Below are 23,230 nucleotides of genomic sequence, written 5' to 3' on the forward strand. Positions count from 1 at the left end.
TGCCGCGAAAACGCAAAAAAAAAAAAAAGCATCCCATGCAATCCTATGGAATTCCGCAATGCTGTGCTAATGGTGCGGATTTTTCCGTGGCATCATGGAAAAATACGCAGTGTGCTCATTTTTGTGGAATCGCGGGAATTCCGCACACATAGGATTGCATTGTTCTGCTTACTTTCCCACCATGTGCAAAGTAAGCTGAAAATTTGCGGATGGCCTGGAGGAGAGGAGACTATCCTCCAGGCTCTGGGTACCATATTCCTGTAAAAAATAGAATTAAAATAAAAAATCGTGATCATCTCACCTTCCGGTATCCAGCGCAGTGTCTCCAGGCCTCAGCGATGCTCCTGGCATCTTCCGGTCATTGTCGCAAGTCATCCCTGGGAACTGGAGTTGCCGGGAGCATCGCGAGGATCAGGAACGCTGCGTGGGACACCGGAAGGTGAGAACAACACTATTTTTTTTTTTTTTTTTTTCTTTTTTTTAGCATTAGATCTTTTTACTACTGATGCTGCATAGGCAGCCTCATAGTAAAAAGTTAGTCACACTCGTCAACCACACTCGCTTTGTCAAGAGGAAACATTTTTTAACATTGTAGAAGGTTGTCTTCTGTCTTACTCGCACAAAATGTTGTGATGGTTGGGCCTCACTCAGGCGACCGTTTTTCACAGATAGAACGTGTACCCATGATCTGTAGAGCTGTTCGCATTTTTAAGGATCAGTGACCGCATACATTGCCATCCTTGCAAACCCTGTCTTATGAGGAAAGGTTGCAGGATTTGGGATTGTTTAGTTTGCAAAAGAGAAGACTGAGAGGAGACTTAATAGCTGTCTACAAATATCTAAAGGGCTGTCACATTGTAGAAGGATCAACTTTATTCTCATTTGCACAAGGAAAGACTAGAAGCAATGGGATGAAGCTGAATGGGAGGAGACACAGATTAGATATTAGAAAAAACTTTTTGACAGAGTGATCAATGAGTGGAACAGGCTGCCACGAGAAGTGGTGAGTTTTCCTTCATTGGAAGTCTTCAAACAGAGGCTGGACAGGCATCTGACTGGGATGATTTAGCGAATCCTGCTTTGAGCAGGGGGTTGGACCAGATGGCCCAGGAGGTCCCTTCCAACTCTATGATTCTATGATAACCCCTTTTTTAACTTTGCAGTTAATTTTATTTATGTCATACGAGAAAATCACTGATGGTAAAGACTGTCCCGCCAACGAAAATGCTAATACAATTGGACCTTTTTTGTGTATGAGGAAAATCACTGATTCCTTAAATGATGGCCTCCTTAAATAAGAATAGTAATAATCTTTATATAGCACCAACATATTCCGCAGCACTTTACAGTTTAACAATTTCAAAACATGAGTCATAAGTTACAACGTTAACAATACACTAATTAAAGCAAAATAAGACGACCCTGCTCGTGAGAGCTTACAATCTACAATGAGGAGGGGGAGATACAAAGTACAGGTGTGCATTTACAATGACGGTGCAGCCATCTTGAGGGAGTGAGGGATGGATGGAGATAGCCCATTCACTACACATGCACACTTACCCATAGAATAACTTTGTTTAGTGAACGTGATAGGCCACTCTGAACAAATGTGTTTTGAGGGAGCGCCTGAAACTATGCAAATTGTGGATAGTCCTAATTTCTTGGGGTAGAGCATTCCAGAGGATTGGCGCAGCGCGGGTGAAGTCTTGGAGTCAGGAGTGGGAGGTACGGATTAGTGCAGAGTTTAGTCGAAAGTTGTTTTCAGAGCGCAGCGGTCGGTTAGGCTGATAGACAGAAATGAGGAAGGACATGTAGGGGGGTGCTGCACTGTGGAGAGTTTTGTGCGTGAGAACAAGTACTTAGAATTGGATCCTATGATGAATGGGCAGCCAATGTAAGGACTGGCGAAGAGCGGACGTGTCCGAGTACCTATTAGCTAGATAGATGACCCTGGCTGCTGCATTAAGTATGGACTGGAGAGGGGATAGTCGAGTAACGGAGAGGCCAATTAATAGAGCGTTGCAGTAGTCCAGGCGGGAGTGGGTCAATGCTGCAGTGAGGGTTTTTGTTTCCATGGTGAGAAACTGGCGGATTCTAGAGATGTTCTTTAGGTGTAAGCGGCAAGAGATTGTATATGAGATGTGAAGGAGAGATTGGTGTCAAACCTAACACCCAGACAGCGCGTCAGCTGTTGTGGTGTTATTGTGGTACCACCCATGGAGAGGTAAATGTCAGATTTAGGGAGGTTAGTAGACAGCGTGAGCAGAAGTAGTGCAGTTTTGTAGAGGATGAGTTTCAGATAGAGAGTGGACATGATGTTGAAGGCTGCGGACAGACAGTCACTGGTGTTCTGTAGTACAGCGGGGGTAAGGTCGGGGGATGACATATATAGTTGTGTGTCATCAGCATAAAGCTGGTACTGAAAGCCAAATCTGCAGATGGTCTGTCCAATTGGGGCCGTGTAGAGAGAGAAGGGAGCCAAGGACTGAGTCCTGAGGTACCCCCGACAGCGAGAGGAAGAGGAGAAGGTGTGGAGCCAGCGAAGAAAACACTGAAGGAGCGTTCAGAAAGATAGGAAGAGAACCAGGAGAGAGTGCCCTTAATGCCTAGTGACCGGCGCCTAGAGAGTAGGAGATGATGATCAACAGTGTTGAAAGCTGCAGATAGATCGAGAAGAATGAGCAGAGAGTGGTCACTGTTACGTTTTGCTGTCAGGTCATTGGTCACTTTGAGTGCAGTTTCAGTCGAATGTAGGGGGCAGAAGCCGGACTGTGAAGGGTCTAGAAAGGAGTGAGTGGAGAGGTAACGGGTAAGGCGGGAGTAAACTACGCGCTCCAAAAGTTTAGAGATGAAGGGGAGATTGGAGACTGGTCTGTAGTTGTTTGTGCAGGATGGGTCCAGAGCGGGTTTCTTTAGTAATGGCGTAACGATGGCGTGTTTGAAGGAGGATGGGAAAATGCCCGAGGAGAGGGAGAGATTAAAGATTGCAGTTAGGTGAGTTGTGACGACTGGAGGAGATGTGAGGGAATATGGGGTCAGTAGTGCATGTAGTCGGACGAAAGGAAGAGAGGAGTCTGGAGACTAATTCTTCTGTGATGGGATCAAATGTGGAATGTGAGCCAGGGGAATTGCAGGGAGGGATGGGAGTCACAGCAGTTGGTGGTTGGGAGCAGATTTCCTGACGGATATTATCTATTTTTGCTGTAAAGTTTTTTTTCTTCATTTGTTGAGCAACTTTTAAAAGGTACCTATGCTTAAAATATTCTAGTACTTGTTGGAAATGGATGCATATATTTATACCATAAAGTGTACTTCAGTGTCCATGCTATAGTGGCAATGTATTCCATGGTCAGCTCGCTGGGTAGAATTGAGTATTTCAGTGTTTGCATTGCCACTGATGTTGTGCATGTTATACAATGTCCACTTTGTATCCAGCAGTACAAGAATTGGGCTGATTAACCACGTGCATAATACATGATATTTGCTGTATTAAAGACACACAGCAGCACATGACTGTCATATATGTATGACAGTAAGTATTCTGACTGCAGTCTATTGTTTAGCCTTGCTACTTTAATATATACAAAATATTAAATAATCTTAACCTGCTATATTAGATGGATCAAGACTTCCATATGTTTCATGCCACTTTCTTTGTTATTCTGTGTAGGCAATAACATGTTTATTTGTCATTTAATTCAGATTGATTTATTCATTTTTTTTCCCCTAGTGAAAATCTCCTTTTTGGCATGGGAAACCCCCTCCTGGATATCTGTGCTGTTGTGGACAAGGACTTTCTGGACAAGTAAGCACATTTGCAATACTATAATATTACAATACCAACAACCTGCGTGTGTTACTGCTGTCGAACAACCATAAGATATGCAGCCACAGCGACTCGAACCTAGTATTTGAGCATGCGGAAGATACTCTATTAGCACACAAGCATGCTTGGACAACACTTTATCTGAGCACGTTCGCTCAGCACTACCTATGATCTTTTTATTCAACATTTTGGCATTGCACACAGGCGATCTATTGCACAGTCAGCATTGACTAGCTCATTGGTCATATAGGAACAGTGGGAAAGGGCTATTAACCTCTTCATGACATGCACCATACAGGTATTGCGAATGTTATGTCCCTCTTTTGATGTGGACTCCAGAGGTGAGCCCACATCTTTCTCGGCACTTATCAGCTGTTTTGAACAGCTGATATGTGCCCCTAACAGCCGTGGGTGGAATCGCTATCCACCTGAGGCTGTTAACCCGTTAAATGCCACTGTCAAACTCTGACAGTGGCATTTAACGTGTTTCCGGCAGGCGCGCTGGGAATCCGCCCGTCATTGGCCCCTGTCACGTGATTGCGGGTCACAGATGGGTTGGCATGACAACCCGCGGTGCAGGAGACTCCTGTGGTTGTCAGTGCCAGATTGCTAGGAGTGCCACCCAGCGGTTAGCACTCATAGCAAGTGAGCATTTCTGCTGCACACACGTTTTTAAAAATATAAAAAAAAATTAAAATTCAATTCGCCCCCTATTTGCCCCATTCAAAATATATATTGTAAGGTAGCGCTCACTGAGTGTATTGAGGGTCACTCGGCAGCAGATTAACTAGGTCCGGCACGGGTTTTTTCACTTAAATCAGTCCATGTGGTTTATTATTAGACGGCAAAAACCATACACAACAACAGTCTTATATCAGACAGGTCAATGTTCGTCAAAGGGCTTCGCTCTCTCAGCCCTGTGGTCACACAGGCTGTGCTATGTCAGGCAACCAGGCGCCATAGCCTAAACACAGTTATTTCCCCTGTCTTGGGTTACCTCTTGGTTGCTTCTCGTTGCGGACGTCCATTCCCTACTGGGGACTGTCCAATACACACAGGCCATTACACACAGGCCTCACCCGGTCAGCAGCCTCAGCATGTGCGCTTCAGGAAGGCAGCACACCTGCTAGCACGTTGGCCTTTCGGGACCTTTCACACAGACCAATCAGATCCAGACGCTCTCTCTATGTGACCTACCCTGGTCACCTTATATGGTCCGTAGCCACGCCCACCAGATCACATGGCTATGACCTCTTTGCAGGTCCTATCTCAGACATCCAGCCATACACACATACATAGCCACCCAGCCATACAGTACCTCTGCTGTTTAGCACTGTTCAAGCTTCCATCCCAGGGCCACCCACCCTGGGATACATAATGGTCATTTACCATCCTGGCATTCATCCTATATCCATTGCCACAATGGATATGCCTGTGTGCATGACCCATACAGTGCCCCCTAGCTGTCACAGCGGTCTCTGCTCCACAATATATATATATAAACACACACGCATATATTTGGTACCGCCAGGTTCAGAATCACCTGATCTGTCAATATTAAAAAAACTTATTCCGATTGGTGAGCGGCGTAGCAAAGGAAAAGTCAAAGCAGCAGTATTTCGTTTCGTTTTTTTTTGTCACCACAAAATTGCATTGAAATGCAATAACGGGTGATCAAAAGATCGTATCTGCACCAAAATAGTGTCATTAAAAACAGCTCGATGTGCAAGAAATAAACTCTAACCCGGCCCCAGATCCTGAAAAATAGACGCTACAGGTCTCGGAAAATTAACCAATTTTTTTTTTTTTTTTAACAAACTTTGGATTTTCTTTTTTTGCCATTTAAATAAAAAAGAACCTAGACATGTTTTTTATCTGCAAACTCATAAAGACCTGGAAAATCATAATGGCAGGTCATTTTTTGGCATTTGATGAACATGTTAAAAATTAAAAAAAAAAAATTAAAAAAAAAAAAAAATGTGAAACTAAACTTTATATTTTTTTTTTTGCAGTTTCGCAAAACTTGGAATTTTTTTTCCCGTTTTCAAGTACACTATATGGTAAAACCAATGGTGTTGTTCAAAAGAACAACTTGTCCCAAAAAAACAAACCCTCACATATCCACATTGACCAAAAAATTAAAAAAATTATGGCATTGGGAAGAAGGGGAGCGAAAAACAGAAACACAAAAACTAAAAAGCTGCAGCATGAAGGGGTTAAAAGGAACCTGTCAGCAGGATTGTGCTCAGTAACCTACAGACAGTGTCAGGCTGACGCCGTTATATTGATTAACATGATACCTTGGGTGATGAATTCCATCTTGTGGTTGTTTTTTAATCTTTATTTTCAGAAATCTCATGCATATGTTTTTGGTTTTTTTTAAATTTGAGAACTGCAGCACTTTTTAAATCTGTAGGATATCAATTCTTCAATTCTTTCAGCTTTTTTCACCCATAGAAGATAAAAAAACAAAATAAACGCATTTTTCTCAGCATTTTAAGTGTTTTTGGTGAATGAAACAAATGTTTTTGAACATGTACTGTAGACAAAGCAGACATTTTATGAACCCAATAAAAGCTACAGAAAAATAATCAACGAAATGCAGAAAAACGGGCATTTTGGCTGCAGCATTTTTACTGCCAAGGCAGTACATGTTGGCTGCACAAAAGAATCCCTGCTGTGTGTGAGCATAGCTTAGGTGTATATGCGCATTGCGTATCTTCTGTCCTAATTTCTGAACTAAAGTGTCTCTTGTCAGTAAAAACCATGCATAAAATATACGTGTACTTGCCCTGTTTTTGTCCCATTCATTAGAATAGCTCTAAAACGCTGCAAAAATGCTGAAAGAATTGACTTGCTGCAGTTCTGAAACTACTTCACATCTACACGGAAAAAATAAACAGACTGTGCATGAGAATTCAGGAATCTCATTCACTTCCCTGGGACAGTAAAATGCTGCGGTTTTTTTATGGTAAAAAGTCTTGTTCTTTGCTCCTCTTATTCTCCTACTGTCTCCTTACTGTACAATAACAATAAGAGTAGACATGCTATAAAGTGTAATCGTCCCCTGGAACATTACCCCAAAGTTAATGCAATTGTAGGATGAAATGTAACAATGAGCCGTAACTGTATGTTCTTGTCTGAAACAAAGCCACTCGTGTTTGACATTTGTCATAGTGGGACTAAAAAGATCTTTTGTCCACAAAAGTAATCTTCTGCCATAGAACATTCCCCAAAACTTTGTTCTTCGGGCACCCTGTGTTAGTTAACATGTATGGCCAGTTGGAATGACTGCGGTGGCCAACGTGGACTAAGTACATAGCTGCATCTGCAGGATGATCTTTCGCCAGATCGTCTAAACATCAACCACCTTCTGTGTAATGTGTCCGGCCACCATGGCTGCTACGTCACACTGGACACCAATAGTGGCCTGCTGCGTTAGATACTGTAGATACAATACAGGAGGATATTTTTAATCACAGTACTTGTATTGTTGGTCTTTTTTGAGCCTTTTTTTCCCTGAGGGTTTTTCTTTTGTGTTTTATGCTTTGGGACAGTGATGGTTTGTACGCAAATTTTCACACTGCTTTCTGCATTTTGGACATATGATTCTACTTTCTTAGCAGATTCTTTTAGTATTAATAAACACATGATTTTTAAATTACAATGTAAATTTTATTTGGAACTATTTAATATTAAAAGTGTGAACAATTCCAGGTAAATGTATTGTTTTCTCACTTTGTATTGTCTTCTACCGCCTCCATTTTTCATGACTTGCAAGATAATGGGTCGTCCTGTGTCTAGAATGCCTGGTTCACTGTTATATAAGTAATCACATAATTAAATCTGTATTTCTTATCCTTTTAATCAGTTAAACCTATTATTGCTCTGACTTCGATCTCCTAAATCTCATTAATCCGTATAAGAAGTAGTGAGGGTTTAGCCATGATCTTATGCCATGTGTGAAGCTCTGGAAATAATTGAGCGAATTTGTTTGGGTTCCTTCTTATTCGTCAAGCTATAGCACTTAACGAATAAGCTACAGAGGGAACCCGGATACATGGAGCGCGCCGTCAGATCAGCTGATCAGCTCCGCAGCTGAATGTGTTGCGGCTGTGTCACAGCACATACATGGAGAGCCTGTTTGTTGGGCTCTCCATGCATATGCTGTGACACAGCCGCAACACATTCAGCTGCGGAGCTGATCTGACGGCGCGCTCCATGTACCGGGTTCCCTCTGTAGCTTATTCGTTAAGTGCTATAACTTGCTGAATAAGAGGGAACCCGAACAAATTCGCTGAACTCTATCTGGAAACATTCACATGACCAGAGATAAACATTGCCATATTTCAAAGATATGGACTCGTTTCTAACTTGGTTCATGCTCACAATGCCTTGTGATCTGTTGGGCTACAGGAGGAAACTTTTTCTATTGCATTTGAGAACACATTTCTGTCCCCATAGGTATGGCTTAAAGGCGAATGATCAGATTCTAGCTGAGGAAAAGCACAAGGAATTGTAAGTAAAAAAAAACCAAGACCTTAATTTCCTCTACTTTTTATTCACAGGAAACCACTGGGCATCAAGTGATTAAATTAGTTGTGCAACGGTGAAAATGTTTTGTTCAAAATATGTTAAAAAGGAAAATAAATTTAATGCCCAACCGCCTTCCATTGCTGACCCAACCCCTGTTTTATGTCAAAGCACAGGGAATGGACAGTCAGCCAAATACTTAGACAAAAAGTAAAAGTCCTTTTTTGTTATTTGAAGAAAAAAAGTTTACATAATTGTTAACCGTAATGATCCATATGATAAAATTAGCACACTACTTAAAAATGCATGAAGGTGTAGTCAATGTCATGTATGTATGTGAAACGTGTGTTTAACAGAGTGTGTGTGCTTCCTCATTATCCCCATTGGTACTGTGAGATGATGATCGTGTGGTCCTGATGTTTGCCATGACAATTCGTGGCCAAATAGCGGCCTTGGAGTCTGCAGCCTGTAGTGACCTGTTAGCTACATTTAGGTTTAAAAAATATATATTTCTTTCCTGTCATGTCACTTTGCATTAATTCCTGAAAAGCACCTGAGGCGTTAGCACCTGAGGCGTTGTTAAACTACCTGGCGGGAGTTTTTAACACCTTTTACCCCAAGGGTGGTTTCCATGTTAATGACCAAGCCAATTTTTACAATTCTGACCCAGTGGTAATAACTCTGGAACGCTTGCATGTATCCCGGGGCATTCTGACATTGTTTTCTCGTGACATAGTGTACGTCATGATAGTGGTAAAATTTCTTTGATATCACTTTGATTTCTTTGTGAAAAAATGGAAATTTGGCGAAAATGTTAACATTTTTGCAATTTTTCAAATTTGAATTTTTATGCCCTTAAATCACAGAGATGTGTCACACAAAATGCTTAAGTAACATTTCCCACATGTCTGCTTTACATCAGCACAATTTTGGAACCCAAATTTTTTTTTCATTAGGAAGTTATAAGGGTTAAAATTTGACCAGCGATTTCTCATTTTTACACCATTCCTTTTTTTTTTTTTTTTTTTTTTTTTTTTTTTTTAGGGACCACGTCACATTTAAAGTCACTTTGAAAGGTTTATATGATAGAAAATACCCAAAAGTGACAACATTCTAAAACTGCACTCATCTAAGTGCTTAAAACCACATTCAAGAAGTTTAACCCTTCAGGTGCTTCACAGGAATTTTTGGAATGTTGAAAAAAAAAAATGAACATTTTAACTTTTTCACAAAAAATTTACTTCAGATTCAAAATTTTTTATTTTCCCAAGGGTAACAGGAGAAATTGGACCCCATAAGTTGTTGTGCAATTTGTCCTGAGTAGCTGATACCTCATATGTGTAGGCAAACCACTGTTTGGGCGCATGGCAGAGCTCAGAAGGGAAGGAGCGCCATTTGACTTTTTCAACGCAAAATTGGCTGGCATTGAGATCGGACGCCATGTCACGTTTGGAGAGCCCCTGATGTGCCTAAACAGTGGAAACCCCCTACAAGTGACTCCATTTTGGAACCTAGACCTCCCAAGGAAATTATCTAGATGTGCCTTAACAGTGGCAATGCCCAACAAGTGCTCCCTTTTTGGAACTAATCTACTGTTTCCTGGTATGTGAATTTTATAAGTGACCCCGGATCTCACTGCAGCTCAGACCGGCTGGGAACAGAGCCCAGTGACCGGATGTAACTGCGGTGACTTCAGTGAGATCCCCGTGAGCGCTCAGAGTGCTAGCGGGGATTTCACCGGATCTCACCGCAGCTCAGCCCAGCTGAGAACGGAGCACAGTGACCGGAGGTAATCTCTATGACGTCACCCCCGGTCACTGACGCTGCGTTCCTAGCAGCTCATTCACCAGTGGTTCTCAGCGTGGACGGTCGCATCTTAGCACCGTCCAGTTTGAAAACTAATGTTTTTATGTTTGGCAGCTGTCACACGCTAAAGGACGCTTTTTATTGTAAATATAGTTTTGCATCACCACATTTTGAGAGCTATAATTTTCCCATATTTTGGTCCACAGAGTCATGTGAGGTCTTGTTTTTGTCGGACAAGCTGACTTTTTTTGGTACCATTTTCGGGCACATGACATTTTTTTTGATCGCTTTCTATTCTGATTTTTGGGAGACAGTATGATCAAAAACCTGCAATTCTTGGATTTCTTTTGAGGGGGGTTTAATACCATTCAGTGTGTGGTAAACTTGATAAGGCAGTTTTATTTTTCGGGTCAGTACCTTTAACAGTGATACCTCATTTATATCATTTTTTTATGTTTGACGCTTTTATACAATAAAAACTATTTAATAGAAAAATTGTTTTTGCATCACTTTATACTGAGAGCTATAACTTTTTTATTTTTCCGCTGATGGAGCTGTATGGCAGCTTGTTTTTTGCGGTACAAGATGATATTTTCAATGATACCAATATTTATTTACACCCGTCTTTTTGATCGCGTGTTGCGCTTTCCCTGTGATCACGGCCGATCTCTTAGACATACTATTCCATCCATGGTCAAATTGTGCCAGGGCACATGGACGGATTAGTACGTCTGATGTCAGAAAAGGATTAATATCTTGAGAGGTGCTGATTTTAAAATTTTAACACTTTTGTGTGTTTCCAATATAGGTCCCCCAAACTCACTTCAAAACTGAATTAGTCACTTAAAAAAAAAAAAGTGGGGGAAGTTTCCTTTGAAAAAATTAAAAGTTCTGTACATTGTTTGTGAAGATTTGCAACTCTGCTAGATTGTGGCTTCAGTACATCCGTTTTCTGTCCTGCTCACTCGACACTTTTGTCCACCCTTTGAAGGCCAGCAGTGTAAAGGTATGACCAGTGACCAGTATTACTAGCGTTCTGGACACTGCTTATTTTTGCTGCGTTGTACAGTACAATCACAATGTATGAGATTAATAGAACTCTCATTCCCATAGTGCTTCTTTTCTACACTGTGTAAACTCTCCTACGGTGCAGGTTTCCAGGCTGCAGCATGTCAATTTCTCTTGCAGGAACATTTAAGGGCCTGTCACACTAAGCGATATCGCTAGCAATATCGCTATAACTTGTGACGTGTGTCTGATACTTACCGCCGACCGCTCCCCCGCTGGTTATCGCTGATCGCGCGAGAACATCCTGGACTGTTTCTCGTCGTCAGCTTCCTGCGGCGCTTCCTGTGGAGAGACGAGCGTGGAGCCGGGTGGGAGGACGTCAGGATCGCCAAGTGTGACAGGTAAGTAACGACCCCGGACCCCTGCGATGTCGCTGGTGAGATCTTCCTGTGTGGCAGCTCACTAGCGACCACTTAGCGATGCACCTGCGATCCTGACCGCGTCATATCGCTGGTCGAGATCGCTGGTACATCGCTAAGTGTGACAGTACCTTTAGAGTTCTGTACAGAATTTTGCCATAGACTTGAATTACACATGTAAAATTCAAAGTTTAAATAAGTACATACGTTTAACCTCTTCACCCCCAAGGGTGGTTTGCACGTTCATGACCGGGCCAATTTTTACAATTCTGACCACTGTCCCTTTATGAGGTCATAACTCTGGAACTCTTCCATGGATCACGGTGATTCTGACATTGTTTTCTCGTGACATATTGTACTTCATGTTAGTGGTAACATTTCATTCAAATAACTTGCGTTTATTTGTGAGAAAAACGGAAATTTGGTGAAAATTTTGAAAATTTCGCAACTTTCCAACTTTGAATTTTTATGCCCTTAAATCACAAAGATAAGGCACACAAAAAACTTGATAACTAACATTTCCCACATGTTTACTTTACATCAGCACAATTTTGGAACCAAAATTTTTTTTTGTTAGGAAGTTATAAGGGTTAAAAGTTGACCAGCGATTTCTCATTTTTACAACACCATTTTATTTTTAGGACCACATCACATTTGAAGCCACTTTGAGGGGTCTATATGACAGAAAATACCCAAAAGTGACACCATTCTAAAAACTGCACCCCTTAAGGTGCTCAAAACCACATTCAAGAAGTTTATTAACCCTTTAGGTGCGTCACAGGAATTTTTTTGAATATTTAAAAAAAAATGAACATCTAACTTTTTTTCACAAAAAAAATACTTCAGGTTCAATTTTTTTTATTTTACCAAGGGTAACAGGAGAAGTTGGACTGCAAAAGTTATTGTGCAATTTATCCTGAGTACGCTGATACCTGATATGTGGGGGGGAACGACTGTTTCGGCGCATGGAAGGAGCGCTGTTAGATTTTTTTTCAATGCAAAATTGGCTGGAATTCAGATCGGACGCCATGTCACGTTTGGAGAGTCCCTGATGTACCTAAACAGTGGAAACCCCCTACAAGTGACCCCATTTTGGAAACTAGACCCCCCAAGGAACTTATCTAGATGTGTGGTGAGAACTTTGAAACCACAAGGGCTTCACAGAAGTTTATAACATAAAGCAGTACAATTAAAAAATCATATTTTTTCCACAAAAATGATCTTTTCACCCTCAATTCTTATTTTTCCAAGGGTAACAGGACCCTAAAAGTTATTGTGCAATTTGTCCTAAGTACGCTGATACCCCACATGTGGGGGTAAACCACTATTTGGGCGCATGGCAGAGCTCGGAAGGGAAGCAGCGCCATTTGACGTTTTTGGCTGGAATTGAGATCGGACACCATGTCGCGATTGGAAAACCCCTGATGTACCAAAACAGTGGAAACCCCCCACAAATGACACCGTTTTGTAAACTAGACCCCCCAAGGAACTTATCTAGATGTGTGGTGAGCACTTTGAACCCCCCAGTGCTTCACAGAAGTTTATAACGGCCAGGCGTGAAAATAAAAGATTCGTATTTTTTTCCACAAACATGATCTTTTAGTCACCATTTTTTTATTTTCCCAAGGGTACCAGGAGAAATTGGACCCCAAAAGTTGTTGTCCAATTTGTCCTGAGTATGCTGACACCCCATATGTGGGAGAAAACTACTGTATGGGCACACGTCGGGGATCGAAAGGGAAGTAGTGACGTTTTGGAATGCAGACTTTGATGGAATGGTCTGCGGGTGTCATGTGCGTTTGGAGAGCCCCTGATGTACCTAAACTATTGAAACTCCCCACAAGTGACCCCATTTTGGACACTAGACCCTCCACGGAACTTATCTAGATGTGTGGTGAGCACTTTGAACCCCCAAGTGCTTCACAGAAGTTTATAACGCTCGGACGTGAAAATAAAAAATAATTTTTTTCCACAAAAATATTTTTACCCCCAATTTTTTATTTTCCTAAAGGTAACAGGAGAAATTGGACCCCAAAAATTGTTTTGCAATTTGACCTGAGTAGGCTGATACCCTACATGTGGGGGTAAAACACTGTTTGGGCGCATGTCAGAGCTTGGAAGGGAAGGAGCACCATTTGACTTTTTCAACTCAGAATTGGCTGGAATTGAGATCAGACGCCATGTTGCATTTGGAGAGCCCCTGATGTGCCCAAACAGTGGAAATCCCCAATTCTAACTCCAACCCGAACGCCAACACACCCCTAACCCTAATCTCAGCCCTAGCCCTAACCCTAATGGAAAAATGGAAATACATTTTTTTTATTTTATTATTTTTCCCTAACTAAGGGGGTGATAACGGGGGGGTTTGATTTACTATTTATGGCGGTTTTTATGTTTGGCAGCTGTCGCACGCTAAAAGATGCTTTTTATTGTAAAAATAGTTTTTGCATCACCACATATTGAGAGCTATAATTTTTCCGTATTTTGACCCACCGAGTCATGTGAGGTCTTATTTTTTGCGGGACGAGTTGACGTTTTTATTGGTACCATTTTCGGGCACGTGACATTTTTTGATCGCTTTTTATTCCGATTTTTGGGACGCAGAATGAACAAAAACCAGCGTTTCATGAATTTCTTTTGGGGGGGTGCGTTTACACCGTTCCGTGTGCGATAAAATTGATAAAGCGGTTTTATTCTTCGGGTCAGTATGGTTACAGCGATACCTCATTTAGGTCGTTTTTTTGTTTTGTCGGTTTTATGCAATGAAAACTATTTTATATAAAAAATAATTATTTTTGCATCGCTTTATTGTGCGAGCTATAACTTTTTATTTTTTCGCTGATGATGCTGTGTGGCGGCTCGTTTTTTGCGGGACAAGATGACGTTTTCAGCGGTACCATGGATATTTATATGCGTCTTTTTGATCGCGCGTTATTACACTTTTTGTTTGGTGGTATGATAATAAATCATTATTTTTTTGCTTCGTTTTTTATTTTTTAAGGGGTTCGCTAAAGGGGTTAACTAATGGGACAGTTTTATAGGGCGGGTCGTTACGGACGCGGCGATACCTAATGTGTGTACTTTTATTGTTTGTTTTTTGTTTGTTTTTTTATTTCCAAAAAATGGATTTATTTGGGGGAATAATTTTTTTTTCTAATTTATTTGGCGATTTTTTTTTTTTTTTTTTTTTTTTTTTATTTATTTTAACACTATTTCTTTATTTTTTTTTTTTAACGTTATTAAATAGTCCCAGGTGGGACATCACTGTCCTGTGACAGATCGCTGATCTGTCACATCACAGATCACTGTGGCAGATCAGCAATCTGTCACGGGCAGTGCAGAAGGCTTCATCATGCCTGCGCTTTGCAGGCACTGAGGAAGCCAGCTTCCTGCAGGCCCCCGAAGGCCCCCGTCGCCATCTTGGATTTGGGGGCCTGCAGGAAAGGAGCCCCCCGCAGCAGCACTGCACATTGCGCTGCCGTGGGGGGCTCAGGGAAGCACGGAGGGAGCCCCCTCCCTGCCGATGCTTCCCTTTAACCCCCGGTACACCGCGATCATGTTTGATCGCGGTGTGCAAGGGGTTAACGTGTCGGGGGTGGTCCGTGACCACCCCTGACACATTGTGCCGGGTGTCAGCTGTGATAATCAGCTGACACCCGGCCGCTATTAGCGGCGCTCACCACGTGGGCGCCGCTGATCGCGGTAGACGTACTATCCCGTCCATGGGCATAGGGGCCCGGGTACCCATGGACGGGATAGTACGTCTGATGTCAGGAAGGGGTTAAAGTGTGTTTTACGCAGGTGTTTTTAGCCTGGTCTAACCTAATAAATATATATATTTTTTACCAATTACGTGGTGTTTCCCTTATATTTTTTTTTTATAACCAGAGAAGGTAAAGGAAGCAGCTGCAGGCTTATATTATCAGGCGCCAATTCTGGTACTTTGCCCTCCTCTTCCCGATTTGTCCTGGAGCTGTGGTAATCGGGGTAATGGTGGTTGGAGTTGATGACTGCTGTGATTTCTCAAAAATCACAGCTGCCATCAAGCCCTTGAGTTAGCTTAAAGGAGGTGTCTATCAGACAACCCCTTTACTAATCCGGTAAAAAAATAAATATAATAAATAAATGCTTATAAGGTCAGAGCAGATAACCTGCTGTAACTGCAGACCGCGCCATCTCTGGGGAAAAAATAAATAAATAAAAAGACACGGAAAATAATACTTAGAGGAAAGACTCCCCACACTATACTTCATTCACCAATTTACTAATAAAAATGTAAAAAAAAAAAAATCCCACGCAGTTCCAAAGTAATAAACCGAATCCGATGTAGTTCAGAAATGGATACCTGAAAAACATAATACAGAAGTAAACACAAGACTTTCCTTTGTTCATCAATTTGTGTGTAAAAATTTTATCACGAAGCTCTGACATAGTCCACGTTCCCCATATTCACAGGGTAGTGACGACAGCAGTCATCAGAGCAGTCGGGTCTCTGTGCTCAGCAGAGAATATAGTGGAAAATCTTTTCCGGAGGCGCTTCCCTCTATTAGCTGGAATCCTAAAAACACCTTGATTCTGGAATAACTTCCAGGTGGTGGTCCGAAGTAACAATATTACACTAGCGTGTTTACAATTAAAACTACGGTATTCTAAAAATACTTTTTAAAGTGCTCATGCACTAACAACATAAAAAAACTTTTAAAAAACTTTTTAACTTGTTAGTGCATGAGCAATTTAAAAAATATTTTTAGATGAAATTTAATTTTAAACACGCAACTGTAATATTGTTTCTCTGGAACACCACCTGGAGGTTGTCCCAGAATCAAATTCTTCTTGGGATTCCAGCTACTAGAGGGAAGCGCCTCCGATCAAGCTTTTTCCACTATATTTCTATTTGGAGCAATGAATGGAACAGGACTAACACTTCACCAAAATATTCGGAGGGGCAGCAAGATATTAAGTTGGAATCCAACGCCTAACAAACTCATTCATAGAGATGTGCTTAGTCTGCACAACCCGTACAGGTGAGCATATACAAATGCATCACCATTGTCATTTTATAGTTTTTTACTGCGCTTAGGTAGCGCTCTCTTGTTTTCTCTCCCCCCCCCCCCCCCCCCCTTCAGTTTCCTGCTATCATACGCTCAAGCAGAGAAGTGATAACCAGGTGCTCACTGTGGAGTGAGCGGCTACAAGGAGAATATAACTTCATTTTCTCCCTGTAGCTGCTGCTTGAGTAGGGTTACATTGCGAAACTTAAATGTTATTTACTTGCAAATTAACTCTATAGCTGCAGATAAATAGTGTCTCTATATGAGACAGGTTTCTTTTACACACCATTCACCGCTTAGTAAACTTAACATAATAATTTTTTTCTGCTCTTGCTTAAGAAAATATTAGTTTTTAGCCACGGTTTTCTGAGAGTAATAACCCCCAATTCACAATCCTGTGGTGAAGATTTATTGGATTTTAGTGACGTACATTAGGAGAAAGAAAAGTCAGTCCTGTGACGAGAAGTGGGTAAGCAAAGGTTTGTCAGCAAGAGCAATGATCCCATGCTCAAGGCCATGTTAACATTGGTGAGCAAAGAGCAAAAAAGGTGAATGACCAGTGACTTATGTTTCTTTTTTATAATTTTATATTTAATCTTTGGCACTTCTAAATTCTAACGTCAACATGTAAGAATTGATCCAACCTAAAATGGTAAACCTCCCCTTACATGGACTGCCTGCCTTTATTTGTCTGGGGGCCCATACACAATAAATAGGCTGCAGACGATCATTTTTGGCAGCTATTTCTCCCAACACCTAATTGTACAGGAGGGTTGCGATTACATCACTGGTGGTAGCTTAAATGGGTTTTCCCACGAACAAAAGTATTTTTTAATCAACATATCTTTGAAAAAATAATAAATATCACAAGTGGATGTGTTTGAAAAAAATGTTCCTGTCCTGAGAGAATCTTATAAATGTGCCTCTGTGAAATGGCTGTTGCCTGGACTGTGCAGGACAAGAGCTGATCATACCACAGCTCCTGGGCAGGGAATTATTTTAAAAAGAATATACAGACATTATAGCACGGGATTGCAGTTGATTCTTTCTTTGAGATAAAATATTATTTGAAAACAGGCAGGAAAATATTTTACCTCGTGATAAAATAAGCTGTGATCCCATGCTGTCCTGTCTGTATATTCTTTTGCTCCCCTCCCAGGAGCTGTGGTATGATCAGACCATGTCCCTGCTCGGTCAGACACAGCCATTTACACAGTACACAGCAGGGACACATTTATAAGATTATCTCAGCACAGGGACATTTTATTAAAGGCCCTTTTACATTTGGCGATGCACCAGTGATCCTGACCACGATACGACCCGGTCAGGATCGCTGGTGCATTGCTAAATGATCGCTAATGAGCTGTCACACAGGCAGATCTCACAGCGATGCAGCAGCGATACAGCGGACGATACTTACCTTTCAGACGCGGCGATCCTGACGTCCTCCCGCCCACCTCCACACGATGCTCGTCGGCGCCACAGGAAGCCCAGCAGGAAGCGCCCGACAAGAAATGGAGTCGACCGATCTCGCTCGATCAGCGACAGACAGCGGGGGAGCCGGTCGGAGGTAAGTATCTCACACAGCAATATCGCTATAACGTAACAAAATCGGTGACGTTATAGCGATATTGCTAGCGATAGCGCTATGTGTAAAACCCCCTTTACACACATCCAATTGTCTAAATTATTATTATTCCAAGATATATTGATTGAACTTTTGTTCGCGGGAAAACGCTTTAATTTACCGAGAATCAAGGGTCTGATGTCCAAAATCAGACATACCAACCCCTTATTTAACCCGTTATTTTCCCCAACATTATTTGTTGAGACAAGAATTGGGAAACTCCCATACAGATATCATGTTTAGTCAATGTTAGTTTAATGCTTATTGAGACCTTTAACAGGGGTATCCCATCTCCAAGCTCCTATCCAAATATGTAGTAGGTGTAGTAATAGTATTTGCAAATGCCTCCAATCAGAAATGTAGTATAGTTTTTCTGATTCGCCATGTCTCTTTCCTCATGTGCAGGCATTGCAGGGCCTTAGGTTATCCATAGTATTTGCTAATATTATTATTACACCTATTACATATAGGGATAGGATCTTGGTGATGGGAATACCCCTTTAATGGAATGATTGTGTGCAGAATATCCAGTGAAGAAATCATGGTCGCAGTGAGCCCTGAAATGGCACATCAACTGAATAGATATGCACAAAACATATACAAAACATAAATTAACTAGTGAATGTGCTCGAATAACCTCTTATCCGTGCATGCTCTGGTGTTATCGGAGCATCTGGGAGTGCTCGTATATTATGTTCGAGTCCCCGCGGCTGCATGATTTGCGCTTGTAAGGCAGCCTCAACAGATGTGGGGATTGCCTGTACGTTAGAGAATCCTCTCATGTGTTGAGACTGTCTTAACAGCGCCAATCACGCAGCCACAGGGACTCGAACATAATATCGGAGCATCTGGGAGTGCTCGTATAACACCAGAGCATGCATGGATAAGACTTTATCCAAGCACGTTCTCTCATCACTAATATTAACTAGTTTAAGGGTGTGTCCCCGACTTATAACCATGCACATTTTCAGGTTGTTTTTTACTTTTTATTTTTTCTTGTTTGGCTATTCAAATAATTTCTTCCTCTATTTTTAGGCTATGTGCCCACGTAGCGTTTTTCAAGCGTTTTTTCCTGAGCAGAAACGCATGCCCTTGCCAGGGAAAACGCATTCTCTTTTTGACACGTGTTTTTGACGCGATTGTCAAGCGTGTTGACATGCGTTTTCCTATGCGTTTTTGCAATCACAGTGTATGTATGCGGAATCGCATGTGATTCTGCACAATTAATGAACATGCTGCATTTTTTTCCGCTTTTTTGTTTGTTCCGGTAAATGCAGCGTGCTACTTTAACTGCAAAGCTGGTCTGGAACTGCTAGGACCCTAGCAGCTCCCTCCCTCCCAGGACCCTGTGATTGTGTGACTACTAGAGTCAAAGGTAGAAGCTGTGTTAGCACCTCCTATATTATGTACATAGTATTATCAGGGCTGTGGAGTCGGAGTTAGTTTTGGTCGGAGTCGGTAGAAATGTACCGACTCCGACTCCAGTTTTAAAAAAAAAATGTATTAATATTTCATAATTTAACTTTCATATGAATTTTATAAATGTTACTCAAATATATATGTTCTATCAAACTATGAACAACAGTGATAAGCAGTTCTGCTGGCGATAGAGACATTTCTTACTTCTTGTGTGTCACTGTTCTCCACTGCCCTTATCTAATCTTACACTTGGTTAACCTCATGCTGCCCCAACCCCCCTACTTACAATGTATGAAACTGAAAGTGAAAATGTGTTGCAAATTCTTAGTAGTAAAGCTCCTCCTCTAGACTAGATCATACTAGGTGTGCGTCTTCCAAGCATCTCACAGCTGCCTGCTACTCAGAAGAGGAAGACTGTAAGAAGTATTATCCTTTCAACAAACTTTGCATCAGTTAACTGTGAGTACATGAGGAATAATAACAGTATTACTGACCACTATATCAGTTGTACGACCTGGCAATAATTTTGTACAACTGTTTTTAGGAAAAACAATTGTCATTTGGATTGTGAATGCAGAATTAAAAACCTGAGAGTGTCAAAGAAGCATCACATTAAATCAGCTGTATTTGAACATTTCACCATCACTCAAGATAGAAAACATTATGTCTGTCAGTGTATGACAAAAATGATCCAGACGAAAACAAATGCTGTGAAGCCAAGATGAGTGCATATTCAGGCAAAGATAAAAATGCTCCTACCAGAGCTTCTAATCTAAAGAGACATTTACAGCGCTTTCATCCAGAAGTACTGAAAGCAGTGGATGAGAAAGACTGCATCCAAACCAATGAACCAGTGCCCAGCTCTTCCAGCCAAACAAAGAAGCAGAGAACTTTGCAGCCATCAGTTGCAAGATATTTTGTCAGTGACAAAGTTACTGTGACAATGACAGTAGATACATTTAAAAAACAGATCATAGAGCTTATTGTAAAGGATAGTGTGCCTATTTCATTATTTTCACGACCAGCTTTTATGTGTCTGAATGGGGAAATGGCCCGCAAGCTTGGTCTTTCTTTGGAGAGAGAGAGAGTATTAGAAAATTAGTAATCGAAGAAGCTTTTAAACAAAAGGAAGAACTTAAAAAAACTCTCAAGGGACGCTTTCTGTTTCTTAAAATGGATGCCTGCACACGTCAAAGAGTGAACTATTTTGCCATCAATGTCCTATTTGTTTTTGACAAAAATGAAATAGTTACCAAGACATTGGCAGTAAAAGACACCAAAGCTCATCACACCAGTGAGTTTCTCCAGGTCTTGGTGGAAAAGGTTCTGCAAGACTATGAACTTAAAAAAGAGCAAGTTCTTTCTTCGTAACTGACAATGCTTCAAATATGATAAGTATTATTAAGCTAATGAATGAGCGTAATGATGGTGACCAGCAGCTAGAAGAACATTCTGGGTCCACAGACACAGAAATGTTTGAAATAGAGGAACACAGTATTGTAACTGAGGAGCAAACTGAAGTTGCTTCAGATGAACAGCAACATGATAGTTTAGATGATCTTGTTGAAACTGTGTCAATATGTTCTTTCATTCATCACATGCGCTGTGTTGTGCATACGCTACAGCTGGCTATAAGAGACAGTCTGCAAGAAGGACATGCTGCTGCACTGATTGGCAAGGTGAGAAAATTGGCTCCTGTTTCCAGAACCCCTAAAGTTGACTCAATTTTGAAGAGACGTGCTGGAAAAGGGGCAATTATTGATCAAGCCACACGATGGGGCAGTACTTACTTAATGATTCAGCGCTTGGTTGAACTGAAAACCTTTCTTGTAGACATGGCAAACCCTCAACTGACGCTAAATGAAAGTCAGTGGAATCAGGTGACTGAGCTGGAAAAATTGCTAGAGCACCCATTTACAGTGACTAAAAAATTACAAGCAGAGGACTTAACTCCAGGTATTTTCTTAAAGGAGTGTAAGAACCTGATGTTTCGCCTGTCCCAAAGAGGAGGGTTAATTGCAAGTGGCATTGCTACATCAATGAAACGAAGAGAGGAGCTACTATTACAAAATAACATTCTTTTGGCAGCTGTTTATGTAGACCCAATGCATCGGATTCTTCTAGATGATCAACAGCTAAGTAAAGGAAAAGAAGCTCTGTTTGAAATAGCAGTAAGGATGAAAGGGTTGCAGAAGAGTCAGGAGGAACAAGAAGAATTTGGTCGTCCTGCCACATCTTCACCCTCATCATCAACTGATGAAGAATTTAATTTCGAAAAATATTTGGATCACAAGGACCGTGCAAAGCGTTCCCGCATAGAAGAAGAGTCATCCCCATCAAGGAACACAGCCAGTACATTTCAGCAGAATTTTTCATGTGCACTAAAAGAAATTGAGAAATTTGACCGTTCATCAAAAATAACAGTGCAACAAGCGATTCCTCTGTATCCTGACATTGTCAGAGATGTTGCCCGAGTGGTTACTGCTTTGCCACCAACACAAGTTAGTGTAGAGAGGTTGTTCTCTGCTCTCAAAATAATTAGATCAGATTTGAGGGCATCCATGAAGGAGGATCTGACAGAGGCAATACTTTTTCTGAGGACAAATTTATAGATTTCTTCTTATTAACTGCATAACAGTGTTTATTGCATATTTACTTACAGTTTAGAAAAGTTTATAAAAGTTATTTGCTATATTCTAATTGTATTCTAATAAATGTAGGTTTTGCTCTAAGTGGTCTGATTACTTATATGATGGTGAGAAACTGAATAAGCACGATGTTTAATATTTTACAACAGTAAATTTGTTGTTATGAATTGGCCGTTTATGAAGGAGCCGGAGTCGGAGTCGGAGCCTGATAAAATCCAGGAGTCGGAGTCGCAACTGTGGCTTACCGACTCCACAGCCCTGAGTATTATACCGATCAGGAAGGCAGAGATGGTAAGAAGTCATCTCTGCCTTCTCTATGGTGACTCCAGCTGTGTTTGACAGCCGGCATCCCTCCGTAGTAGTTGTGTACTTTGCACTGATGCTCCATAAAGTCAATGCATTGTTATGTTTACTGCCCCTATGTTTTAAGTTTATGGGTGGTACGGAATCAATTGTTTTTTTTAGTTTATGCTGTACTGTATAAGCAGGAAAAAAGCTTATTCTATTCAAGTATAGAAGTAAGGAAAACTAGAGTAAAAATGCAGCTTTCTCCAGTCATACACCAGCACGGCATGTGTAGTGTTCAAGCAATCATCAAAGGTGTGCTTTTATGCCTGCAGCACCCACACTACCTTGGAGATGATACTTCCTGTGCTAATGCATATATTGCACAATGTACACATGGTGATGATGCCAATTCCTGTAGCTTGTGTGCATTTTTATTCCTGTATGCTGTGAGAATTCTTGCGGATAGGTTTATATGCTGGCACATAGCCAGAGGTTCACTTGTGAAGGATTTACTGAACCAAACTGCTTTTCTCACCTCTGCAGCAAATATTACATTAATTATTAAAGTGAACCTGTCAGCAGGATTGTGCCCAGCCCAGTAACCT

The 23,230-nt window shown here is 41.3% G+C and overlaps 1 protein-coding gene across 5 annotated transcripts in view; it reads left to right on the top strand.

Annotated features, from left to right (window-relative positions):
• ADK (adenosine kinase) overlaps positions 1-23,230 on the top strand; it is a 569,255-nt gene that overhangs the window by 181,800 nt on the left and 364,225 nt on the right. For 3 of the 5 annotated variants that reach the window (XM_073581043.1, XM_073581046.1, XM_073581044.1), the window contains exons 2-3: positions 3,731-3,805; positions 8,291-8,344. In XM_073581043.1, coding sequence (XP_073437144.1) covers positions 3,731-3,805; positions 8,291-8,344 — 129 coding nt within the window. The remainder of the gene's footprint in view (positions 1-3,730; positions 3,806-8,290; positions 8,345-23,230) is intronic. The other 2 variants (XM_073581045.1, XM_073581047.1) reach the window with 1 other exon arrangement.

This window comes from Dendrobates tinctorius, unplaced genomic scaffold (assembly GCF_039654945.1).
Source record: "Dendrobates tinctorius isolate UK_male_01 unplaced genomic scaffold, ASM3965494v1 ptg000068l, whole genome shotgun sequence".
In the NCBI taxonomy this organism is placed as follows: Eukaryota; Metazoa; Chordata; class Amphibia; order Anura; family Dendrobatidae; genus Dendrobates; species Dendrobates tinctorius.